Source organism: Nyctereutes procyonoides, unplaced genomic scaffold (assembly GCF_905146905.1).
Source record: "Nyctereutes procyonoides isolate TBG_1078 unplaced genomic scaffold, NYPRO_anot_genome, whole genome shotgun sequence".
In the NCBI taxonomy this organism is placed as follows: Eukaryota; Metazoa; Chordata; class Mammalia; order Carnivora; family Canidae; genus Nyctereutes; species Nyctereutes procyonoides.
The window spans coordinates 21,266,813-21,279,504 of NW_026575142.1; the positions used below are offsets into that span (position 1 = coordinate 21,266,813).

Here is a 12,692-nt window from a genome sequence, read left to right on the forward strand (position 1 = left end):
TTTTGTCTTTAATATTAGAGCTGTATTTTTGTATAGTACTTCCTTGAGTGAATCTACAGGAATACTGTATAAATATAGCAAACACATGAGGTCCCACTGGACTTGAGTAGCTTCTTAAGGATTGTACATATATTTCCTATATAATTTAAAGCTCTTTTTCTTTCAAAGAGGGATTTGAGTAGATTTCCGTTGTTTTGCTGTGCTGCTCATTTATTGCTTTTCATTTATTTTAAGGATATTAATATTGACAGAGATGGAGTAATGTTTACAATGGGCACATGAGGGACATGTGGGTGGCTAGGTGGATTGAGCAGCAGATTTTTGGTTTTGACTCAGGTCATGATCTCAGGGTCCTGAGATCCAGCCCCACTTGGGCTCTGAGCTGGGGTGGGGCCTGCTTAAGATTCTCTTTCTCCTTCTCTCTGTCTCTCCCCTACTCATGCTCTCCATGTCTCCATGTTTGTCTCTAAAATAAATAAATGAATCTTAAAAAAAAGGGGGGGGGCACATGATTGTGAAGTGCTTGTAAATCAAGTGATAAAAAGACCAATCAGTAGCAATAGCAGGATACCGATTGAATTCTATGTTAAAATTATGTTTTGATATTTAAAAAAATGTTATCGCATAGTGTGAAATTGTACCTTTATTTTCATTATAAAAATTGAGTATAATATTGAGATAATTTTAATGAATAAAGCATTATTTTAGGGGGGGTGGTATATATGTTTATTACCTTGATTGTGGTGATAGCAACACAAGTGTATTCATATGTACAGACTTACCAAATTGCATACATTAATAATGTGCAGTTTTTTGCATACCAATTATACCTCAAGTTGGAGGGAAAAGGAAATTATGTGCTTCAAACAGAAATAAGTATTCAGATGTAAATCTATTGTAAATGAGAGTATGGATGTATATAATACTACTCAGTTCACCATATTCATTTTTGATGTTATGTCTTGTTATTTTTAAGACTCGATGGCCTCTATAGAGTGAAAATTGATAGTCTAACTAGACCACTGGGGAAGAAGAGCTTATTTGAAAATCCCCTGGGTAGGAAAACTGGCTCAAACTTCCTATTTAAAAAGGGGTGGGGTGCCTGGGTGGCTCAGTTGGGTCAGTGCCTGACTTGGGCTCAGGTCATGGTCTCAGGCTCAGGGTCCTGGGATTGAGCTCAGTGTTGTCTGTGTCAGGCTACTTGCTCAGTAGGGAGTCTCCTCCTTCCTCTCCCTGTACCTCGCCCCATCCATCCCTACCATGCTTGCTCGCTCGCTCTCTTTTTCTCTCTCAAATACAGTCTAAAAAAAAGATGAAAGGGATGGAAGGACTTCAATGACCTTTACTGTGATTTTAAACTACTAATAAAAACTAGTATTTTTTTTAAAAAAATAGCATTCTTAAGCAGTAAATTACAGTTATTGCATGTTGATGTGTTAAAAATATATATAGATATAAATATATACATATATATGTATATTTGGTATTACCAGAACTTCCTACATCTGGATTAGGTTATAAATTTTGATTTAAACTATACCTTTGGCTTTGGGTGACATTTAATTTTAGTGCTCCAAAGCATCTCAGTCAAAAAATTAAGAACATTGGAAGAAAAAAAAAAAACAAAAAACAAACAAAAAAAACCCCCGAACATTGGAAGAGATGTGAGTAGGTAAAAGGTATTTTAAAAATTTTGTTCCTGAGTAAAAGGCTGCTAACAAAGTCTAAAATCTTCTTAGGATTCAGACCAAATCCAGGCCTCTACCAAGTATTCTCACTAGACGATACTGTGTAGTAAGCAAACTTTAACTGACACATTTTCAAATTTAATGTAAATGGATCACAATAGGCCACCAACATAGAAATGATCCTACAGTTCTGCTTGCCTGAAGTCTACTTTTCTTTCAAGAACTGAGTCCTATATCTCTTCTTTTTGAAGTGTATACCTTCCCCCTCCCCTCAAAGCTAGTTTCCTCATGCTCTCATTGCTCTGAATTTTTAAGGTTACTCCTCTTTTATATGACACTTATGTTTTCCTGTGTGCCCATTATTTAATTACTTGGACATTGCATCTATCCAGTTTGATTTCTAGTTCACTGTAGAAAGATCTTGGTTTGATGACCAGTATGGTTTCCAATTATCATGAACAAAGGTCACAAATACTGTATTATTTGAATAATAGGGAACACTACAATGTTCTTGAAGTTCTGTGTAAATAATATTTCAACTAGTGCTTTGTTCTGCTTTTTGTTTTTCTTTTAAGTTGGCTTATCTTTAGTAATTTCAGATAAGTTTTCATCCACAGACTCAAAGTACTTTAAGAAATAAAAGTCACATATACACAGAACATTAAAACTCTGAATCAGAGTTCATTGTGGTGTGCAGTAGAGAGAAAAGACGACCCAAGGAATTGTCACTCAATCTGGACGTTGAAGGATAAATAATATGTGTAAAGGTTGAGAGGTTGGGGGCGGGGGAGCACTTTCAAATGGAGACCAAGATGAGTCACATTTGGAGAAGAGAAAGTTCCTGGAATGATGAAAGTCAGGGCTGAGAGGAAGATGGCCCCAGCAGGAGGTGCTTGTCAGACCTCTGTACTGCCACTGTATTTTGTTGTTTTTTAAAAATATTTTATTTATTACTTGAGAGAGCATGAGAGAGTGAGAGCACAAGCAGGGGGAGGAGCAATGGGAGATAAAGCAGACTCCTTGCTGAGCAGGGAGCTCATTGATGTGGGACTGGAACCCAGGACCCTGGGGTCATGACTTGAGCAGAAGGCAGACATTTCATTGAACTACCCAGGTGCCCCTGTACTGCCACTGTTGAGAGCCAATCCTGCACTGGACCAAGCTCCTGCTGCTTCACCTCCCTGCTTGTGGCAGTTGGGCTTCTCTTCAGCCTTCCTGATGAAACTCTTAAAGCCTGAAATTTCCCAGTTATTTCCTGCTAATAAACCCAATATCTATTTTTCAGTACTCATCTTCTTAAAAATAATATATAATCGATATCTAAGAATCCAACAGGTAATTCTGACCTAAAGATTCATTCTCTTCCTTGGTATGGAGGACTTTTCCTTCCGTTAGATGGATAGGTACCTCTACTTTTGTGGGAAATAGTCCCTGTATTTATTCAGTAGATATGAGTGCTCTGTGACAGGCACTGTTCCAGAGATTCTATGCACTTGCATATATGTGTGGCACAGGGCAGTCCCTATTGTCCTGTGATTGTTTATTCTTTAATGGAAAGAGACATGATAAACAGGTTAGTTGCTGGTAAGCCCAAAGGCAAAAAGTAAAGCAGAGAACTAGGGGTCCTATCATCTTGAGTCAGGAATGTTCTAGGAGTTTAAAAAAAAAAGTGTGTGGGGAATTATTCTCGATGTGTTCAAGAAAGGGCAAAAGTCACAGTATTAGAGTGCCATGAATGCAGGGGGAGAGGAAGTTAGACCAGAGGTAAGGTAGGACAAATTGTAGGACTCTAGATGTTATTCTGGGTGAAGTCAGAAGTCATTGGATGGTATGAGAGGAAGTGTGCTCATTGGATTTACAATTTAAGAGGATCACTTCAGCCTCTATGTTGAGAATAGAATGTAAGGTGGCAATGCTGGGAGCAGGGAGCCTGCTTAGCAGCTTTTTTTTTTATTTTTTAAGATTTATTTATTTATTTATTCATGATAGACATAGAGGCAGAGACACAGGTGGAGGGAGAAGCAGGCTCCATGCCGGGAGCCCGACGCAGGACTCGATCCTAAGACTCCAGGATCGCACCCTGGGCCAAAAGCAGGCGCTAAACTGCTGGGCCACCCAGGGATCCCCTAGGAGCTTGAACAGAGGTGTTCGGTGAACAGGGTTGTTGGTGGAATCCAGGTCTATCACCTGGAACTAGCAGAAGTTGTCAGTGGATTGCAGCTCTATGTGTGATGGGATTTTTTTTTTTTTTTTCTTGGCCCAAGCAACTGGGAGAATTGTGATTTACAGAGATGGGAAGGCTTGGAGAGAAAAGGATTTAAAAGAAGAAGTTAAATTGAGTTGGAGATTCCAGTTAGTCATCTGAGTCCAGATGTCAAGTAGGCGTTGGATTTACAAATCTGGAGTTGAAGGGAGAGATCCAAGTGAATATTTGGTGTTTAAGATTTCCTTCATACAGATTTTGCAAAATTCTTGTTCTATGTATTGTAACAATTTTTAAGATCCATTTTTGCTGCTATTGTAAAAGAAGGCTTTTTTCCCCATTATACTCTCTAATTTTGCGTTTGTATAGGCCATTGACATTAGTGTGTTTATATACTAAGCTGCTTTTCTGAATTCTCTTATTTATCAAAGTTTTTTTTTTTAAAAAAATGATTCACTGATTTCTTACCTCCTTTGACTTTTCTGTGGATTTTTACCAAACTGTTCAATTCTATGAAGTACCAGTTTCTTTCATATTCCATTTGGTTTCCTGTGCCTGAAATATCAATTATTTCTTGTTTTTTTTCCCTGTGAGTTTCTATTCATGCTCCTGAAATCAACTCATGTTTCCCATCTGTAAAACATTTCTGGGTTCCTAGGAAAGTTTCTCTTTCCTTGAGCTTCGTCTGTACCATGTGTACCTACGTTAGAGCAGTCATCAAACTTTATCATGATTTCATATTATATCTACCAGTCTGTTGGGGGTTTGAACTGTTTTGGGGTAGGAGCTGGGTCTTACCATTTTTAAATCCCCAGTGTTTAGCTGAATCTGCTACATAATGTCTATTACAGGATAATTGTATGTTGAATACATGAGTAGTCAATTTCTACATATTAAAAACGTTTTGAAATTAGATGTTTTTCTCTATATATAATATATATATAACAATATATATAGTTGTTGTTTATATATTGTTTCTGCTTTTTGTGCTGCCAAGTGCATAAAGGTGCTTGGATTTATGAGACCTTAAATTTTGAAAATACTAAATGGGTGGCTGTTACATATTTACTTACAAAGAAGCTCTTTTATCTTGTTTGGTTTTTGCTTTGTGTAGGAAATGGGGAGAGGGAGGATTTAAAATATATATATTTCTGGAAAGCAGTAGTAGTTGTTCTTCCAAAAGCAATTAGCTTTTCATATAGGCAACATTTTCAAAAGCTTTAATTTGCATTACTTAGAAAAATATGTATGTCATTACTAGTAGTTAGTTTATATTTTTTTATTTTTTCAACCCAAGTCAATGAATTGGCCCATGTGAATTTTTTCAGGATGTCTATTACCTATTTCTGTTATAAATAGGTTAAGAGTTTCCCTAGTGACACTGAAGCATTAGAGTAATTATTTTTAGAATTATAGATTTTTTTTCACTGAAGCAGAAATCTATTGTATTAAATAACCACAGTTCATTGTTCATTGCTAAGTGCAATGGGAAATATACCGTGCTGCTTTCTTGCAAGGAGTTAGATGAAACTGGTACCCAGGAAAAAAAAAAAAAAAAGGGAAAAAAAAGTTACATCTATGGAATCTTTTGTATTTGCTGTAGAGGGAGAGACTCTGTATGTTGAAGCGTTTGAAGAGTAGGTAGGGGTTATCTGGATAGAAAGGCCAAATGCACTAGACTGGAAACAAATAGAATAAATGGCACATTAGGCAAGAGCAATATGAGGTGTGGGAATGAGGTACTGATCTCCATCCTGACACATTAAGGATTTTTATGATTTATCTCATCAAAGAAAAAAATTACACTTTTGCTTAAAAACACATTAATTGAACTTAATGGAGGTATCAAATCTGTTATGTTTCTTTTTATTACCAAATAATTGAGTCCTATTATTAAAAACAAAAGAAAATGCCAATTAAAAAAGGGGAAAAAAACCCCTTAATTCTAACATGTTAAACAATATACATTTTGGTGCATTTTTTTCTAGATGTGGAAAATATGTACACACAGTGTTCTTATTAAATTAGATCATATTAGAAAGTTACTTTAAAAATAGATGTATTTTATTTTCTGTGTCTTGTTTTTATTTAAGGAGAAAACCAAAAGCCAAGGCACCACCTCCTCCAGCTGAGACCAAGCATCTTGATGCCTCTTCAGATGATACTGTAGAATCCTCTGCTTGCATCATGGAACAGAAAGAAAACACGATAGATAAAGACATTGAACTCTCAGTGGTGCTACCTGGGGATATTATCAAATCTACTACTGTTCATGGCAGGTATGATGGAGCAAATGAAAGAGCAGTAGGTCCCTTCTGTCATTGATACCTTCTGTTGTATATGTACTTTTTGATTTATTTTTCTTTGACAAAATACTTCATCAGTTTAGTTATCTGTTAAATATGCTAAAAGGTGATAATTTTTTTCTAATATTTTAGTATCAATGCTACGAATTCGATGACCCCAGTCAAGTGACTCTTAAATTTAGAACTATTTTTCCTTTTACTACCTATTTAATAAGTTTTCTTAAAAAAAAAGCCTTATCCAGAAGAAAAGTCATTGGTTGTATTAATTTTGTTCGTCAAACCTACAAAGCAAGCCAATAGCATATAAGAAAATTCTTTCCTTCCTCTCCAAATTATTCCTTCCATTTTAAGCTGCCTTGCTGAATTTAATTTTGCAGAAGTTACTACTTTTAAAATGTCATACTCTCTTTTGTATCAAAACAGGTAAGTTTATCTGTAAAACTAGTAGGATTTTTTTAGTTCTTTGAATGCTTATCATTTCATTAAAGTACTCATAATGTGGATACATTTAATAGAAATGTAAAATTAAACTTTAACCTAGCAAGAAGTGGAAAGGTGATTTAGGAGGCCAATATTTTTAATACCTGTATAAAAATTGGAAAAATGGAATAAAGCCAAGTGTAATTTTCCATTTCATTTTGAAGTGGAAAGTTACATGAGTTGTATACTTGGTCTTGTTCCACCGTTCACCTTCACCTGCCCGTTTGTTATCAGGAATCCTGTTTTAGAAATCTAAGCTGATTTGACCTTTGTATATATATAGAGAAAGAGAGAGAATGTGTGTGTGAGTGTGTGTAGAATAAAAGAATAAGTAGCATATTGGGTATTGCATTCTTACAATGTGGTTTTATCTAGAAGAAACTCATTCAAGATAACCTTAATCTTAAGATTTACCATGAAGTTTAGGTGTAACTTCACAAATTATTGCAAGTATGTGAAAATAGAAAAGTTTGGCATTAGCAAGCAGTATGTAGTATTGTGTATTAAATTTTTATTTAAGTTTTGTTTTGCCATTTATTTTGTATGGAAAGTGGTTTTGGAGATCATGGGCTGAATTGTAGTGAGGAGGTTGTGAAACCCGTGATTGTCCTTGGTGGGCTTCTAGCTCAGGGGCAGGTAATCATCTAGATTGTGCTTCTTTTAGGTAAGGAAGGCATCTTGTGAGTAGAGACTATGGCTAACATCTTCAATCCTTAAAAGAATTCTATTATCCTGGTTTAAACATAATAATGATAATGGATGTAGCTAATTCAGGGGTAATGAAGGCAGTTCCTCTTATTTTCCCTGAAGTCAAAGTAATATTTCCTAGTCAGTATATTTCCTAGTTTTTTACTGATGCTGACAAGCAACAATGGTTTCTTCACCAGTACTCCTTAGACTTTGTTCTTAGGTAGGGATTTCCTTCCCTACTCCCCTTTGAATATCTTAAGCTTCAGCCACATGACTCTTTGTTCTAGAGTCTACTTTTCCACCTCCATGCCTTTTTGAAAATTTTTCCATCTGGAGTACTTTACCACTCACATTTTCTCCAATTTATGTAGCTCAAGTGACACTTGTATTGACAAAGGCTCCTTAGTTTTCCCAGAATGAATTGTTACCCCCAACTTTCAAACTTCCCTGCATTTTGTACCATTGATGGTTATCATATATCGTTCTTTGCTGTAATTAATATGCATGTCTTCTTGAGTAAACCACAAGATCCACACAGGTGTCATTACTTCATAGTGCTTAATGCCATTTCTTGCAATATAGTAGACACTTAATAAATGCATTAAAATGAATATTGCCTCCCTAAATTCTTATATGTAGATGGAGGTAGCAACTTAAATGGTATGTTCTGAAGAGACATTTGTTTGGATGGTCCCTGGTTACTTTCCTAGGATCTTCTAAGTAAAGACAATTTCTCCACGTAGAGAACAAGAGTTATGTCCCAAATTCTGATAGCTTTTTACAATTTGATTAGGGCTGAAAAATTTTCCTGAGGGCAGAATTTGTTTCATATCTGTGTTTTCACTAGGGGATTTGATTCAGGGACTGTTCCTAATAGTTTTATCATTCAGGAATAACTCCAGTTGTAGATCAGTGACTAATTTTTTAATACTAAGTGTTTATGATTAAGAGTGGTTGTGTGATTCCTGTTATCTTAGGAATGATTTTAGATATTTTAGGCTGCAATTGGGATATCTTAAGAGTATACTTTGAAGTATCTAGAATGTTACAGGTACCGCTGGCCCATGGCTAAGAAACAAAAGTGTTTAACTATAACAACAAAATGTGCAAATACAAATGTTAGCTACCTAAAGTGAAGACCCATGACATGTATAACTTAAATTTCTTCTTGGTTTTGTTACTATAAATGAAATATGAAAAGTTTCAACAAAACAGTTCAGGAATTTAGTGGGAGATTAAGGAAGAGTCATTTTAAATAAGTTTACATCATAATGTTTTCTTAGATAAGTCAGAGTTCATATGTCACTGTGAGTGATCTTCAATTTTTTGAGACCATCTTTCCTTAATTTGTCTAAATATTCCTTGTGTATGCTATTTATTTTGGTAGTATTATTTAGATGTATTTCCTTTAAGAATAATATCGATATTAGACTGGAATAAAGATTTAGGAAACATATGCTTCATTTAACTTTTCAGATATATCCATTTATCTATTTATATTTTTTCCTCAAAATGTCTTCTTGGGGAAGAGTTTTAGAAAGTTTCTCTCTGTCTTCATATACAACTTATGCAGAGATATGCTCAGAATGTTCCATTTGCAGGAATGTGAACGCATAGCATTATCTTCAGAAGAATGCCCTTATTTGTACATTTATTTTTCACCAAAGAGCTTATTCAGATTAGGGAACACAATAAGGTCGGAGGTGGTAATAGACTTTATGCTCAGGAGGGAAACTAAAAACTTGTCCTGAAATAGGTTGGTAACTTTGCACTGACTTATCCGTCTTTTGGTACTAGAGCTTAATGGTAATGCCTCTTTAAGGACCAAAAGTCACCCTTTGTCTGCCATCTTGCCATTGCAAACTTTGCTTACGTTGAGGGAAGCTGCAGTGCCAGCCTAAAAAGCCCTTGGGTATTTCTGTGTTCCGATCATGGATGATTAGATTGAAGGGAGATGGAATTAAAATATTTACTGTATGTGTGTGAAATATATATAGTGTGTATGTATATGTGCATATATAAACATATCTCATATATGCACCTATGCAGACATAAACAGCTGAGTATGTGTATGTGTGGGGTGGCGGAGTAAACAACCTTTTTCACCAGATGGAGCAGTTCTGTGCCTTACTAAATAAAAGTAAGCATTAAAGGATATTGCTGTTAGAGATAAGTTGCCTAGGGACTTCCCTCCTCAGAAAACGCTGCACTGTGCAACAGTATAAGTAGTAGTGTCTACTGGTACTTGGGAAAGTTAACTTTTAATGAAAAATGAGCTTATGGGCTAAACTGTTATAAACACTACAGAAAATAAGAAAATACGTGGATGTGCTTGTGTATCACTCTAGATTCTTATAGACAGGTGTCTGCCCAATATGTAATTATTTCTCTAAATAAGCATGTGTTCCTTTTCCCCTCTATTTTCTTTCACTGGGACACTTTAAAAATAGTTTTCATTTGGGAGATTTGGTAAAAGATTGACATTAATCCTCTTTTTTTAGCCTGTGGAGGGAGCATTGTATGGCTTTATTAGCATACTCTCCTACAAAAAGGAGGAATAAAATCAACACCATTTATAACAGATATATTTTTCTTTTATACTCCTATAAATAGAAATTTGTTTTGATTTGAACAAATCTGAGAATGCCATGAGTGAAAACACAAATAAAGAAAGCATAGAAATTGAAGTTAGAAACTCTGGGTCTTATAGTTGGTTGATTCCATAACTTGCTGTGTGACCTCAGGCAAGTCATCTTACTTCTCTGGCCTTTGCCTGTAAAATGACCCAGAGACCTGTTACACGTGGTTTGTGACTTAATTTGCCCGTCCAATAGCTCTAGGTTATAGCAGAATTGAGAGTCCAGTTTTGACTGGCACTAGGTAGCTCAGATGACTAGCTCAGAAATGGTTTATGTGGACTACAGTGCCATCTGTTGGAAGAAGTAGACTATGAAACATGACAATACTGGATCAATGTGGGTCAATTTTGTTAAAAAAAATCAATAATAAAACAGTATGAATCTCAAGAATTTCAAAATTTTATATCATACTTACATTTATTGAAAAGTGTCAAATAATGATAATTTGTAGTAAATACATTATATAATAGGTGAATAGATTTCAAAAACACACTGCTGAAAATCCATTCCTTGGCACAAATCATGTTGAACTCCCTAAAAATGCTTAAATTTTGGTTAGTTACTGATTCAATTGTAGCTGCTTAAAATAAATGTTGGAATTATTACTATTACTTCAGTATAACAGTGCTTGAGTTTTTATTGGTGAGACTGAAGAATCCTGTAATCTGGGCTCAAGTTCTGCCCTCCACAACCCTAAGCCAGGGATCCCATAAGACTCTGCTGGCTAATTGCTTTCCTGGTTGGTTGGGAAAAGATTACAGAATACTCATAAATGTCCTCTGAGTGTCATTCTTAGGTGGACTACTCTCCTCTCTTCCTTTCCTGGCATCAGTGACCCTTGCTAATTTTTTTTTTTTGCTAATTTTCTTTTTAATTGTTTATAATTACAAACACAATAATTGGAGATTATATAAAGTGGAAAAATGCAGATAAGCCAAAAAACTTAAAACACCATGTCATTATTAAAAGACAGATTACAACTATTAATATTGTGGTTTATAACCTTTTATTCACACACATGCACAGATACACACAGATGTATATGTGTACACATACGTATATAGTCACTTTTTAAAAAACCAACATCATAATGCACATGCCATCTTGTTAACTTGTCTTTTTTTAGTTAATGATTTCTAACTTTTGTGTTAATAAAATTTTGTCTTATCCATTGTCCGTATTTGAACTGGACCAATTGCAGTGAGATATATTTCTAGTACTCTTTTTTTAATAAGGGGTGTGTATGTGTGTTTAATAGGTATGGTATTAAGTCACAGTTTTTGTGAAGGTACTTATTTAGGACTAGCTGTGAATGTAACATCCGAGATAAATGACCAAGTAGATTTAGCCTAAGGTGGTGAATTTCAGTTTTTCGAAATACTTGTTTTTAGCATTTGCTGTAAGAACTTTTGTCAGTTAATACTGATCTGATCTGTTATTGTCTTCAAATCTTAATTATGTTACTTTCTCTAAAATGTTTCCTATAGCACAATTCAGTAAGCATTCTCAATTTTGAGATTAGGTTTATTTGTTTTATGTATGTGATCCTCTTCATTCATGCACATAGGAATAGTTAGAGAGCATTATTTCACTCCTGAACTCATTACTGAACTAGGTTGATTAACATAAGGTAAATAAACATCAGTGATTAACAGGAGTGTTCGAAAAGTTCCCGTATTATCATTATAAGTCTAATTGGGTTGTTCGTATACATTTCTTTTTTTTTTTTTGTTCGCATACATTTCTAAGCGCAGTTAGAACCATTTCAACTCAACTCAATTTTGAGGATGCACTGAAAATGGTATAATGCTTTACTGGATGCTAGGGCAGATTTAAAGAATTATGAGGAAGACTCTTATTCATAAAATTCAACTCCTATCAGATACTTGAAATTTATCTATTTATAGTAAGTCCTTATCATCATGCATCCTCATTTTCCTTTGACAGTCCCTGTTTATACCTGGTGTCCCAGATTAATTACTAATAGTGCCCCCTTTTGCTCTCAGGTGTCCCAGATTGGATGATAAATTACATAGCCACCCTACTGGAAAGTGACTTTGTTTAAACACATCCAGGGGTTGGAGATTCACTGAGGCAGTTCTTAGACATCTTGCTGATCCGGAAGCTCTTTGAGGAACCATGACCTTCATTTTTTATATCTAGTTGGATCTTTGAAACACAAAAATGATGGTCTTATCTAGCAGAGAGCAAAACTAGGACAAGATTACCCCTAACAGGTGTTATGAATGCATGAAGTGTCACTGTAGGATTTAGAGAGTGATTTAGTGATGTCATCATTTTTGAAGTAAAACTACAGCAGATAGCAGTTAGCCTGTTATAAACCATCCACCCCATCCTGAATCTTGATTTATGATTTATGAGGCTAAAATGTAGCTCTGTTAGGACTTAGGAAATTTTAATTTTGACTGTACCGTAATTGTGTATATGTTTTTCATAATCTGGTCATGTAACTTCTGTAATCTCAATTTTTTCATTCATAGACCAGGCGTAGCTTTTGTGTGGTTGTGAGCTTTCAAATGAGATAATATGAAATTCACATGCGAGATTGTCATTTATTTCTAAAGGGAATAGGAAATGTCCCGGGGATTTCTCCATTTCAAAGAAGAGAGAAGTTCATAGAATCTTAAAAAAATATCTGCCTTCCAGGAAATTATTTTACAAGAAG

General features: G+C 35.1%; 1 protein-coding gene across 8 annotated transcripts in view; it reads left to right on the top strand.

The window, feature by feature from the left end:
• The window catches only part of COBLL1 (cordon-bleu WH2 repeat protein like 1), a 157,883-nt gene that overhangs the window by 90,674 nt on the left and 54,517 nt on the right, over nucleotides 1-12,692 (top strand). For all 8 annotated transcript variants that reach the window (XM_055307732.1, XM_055307729.1, XM_055307733.1 and 5 more), the window contains exon 3: nucleotides 5,985-6,170. In XM_055307732.1, coding sequence (XP_055163707.1) covers nucleotides 5,985-6,170 — 186 coding nt within the window. The remainder of the gene's footprint in view (nucleotides 1-5,984; nucleotides 6,171-12,692) is intronic.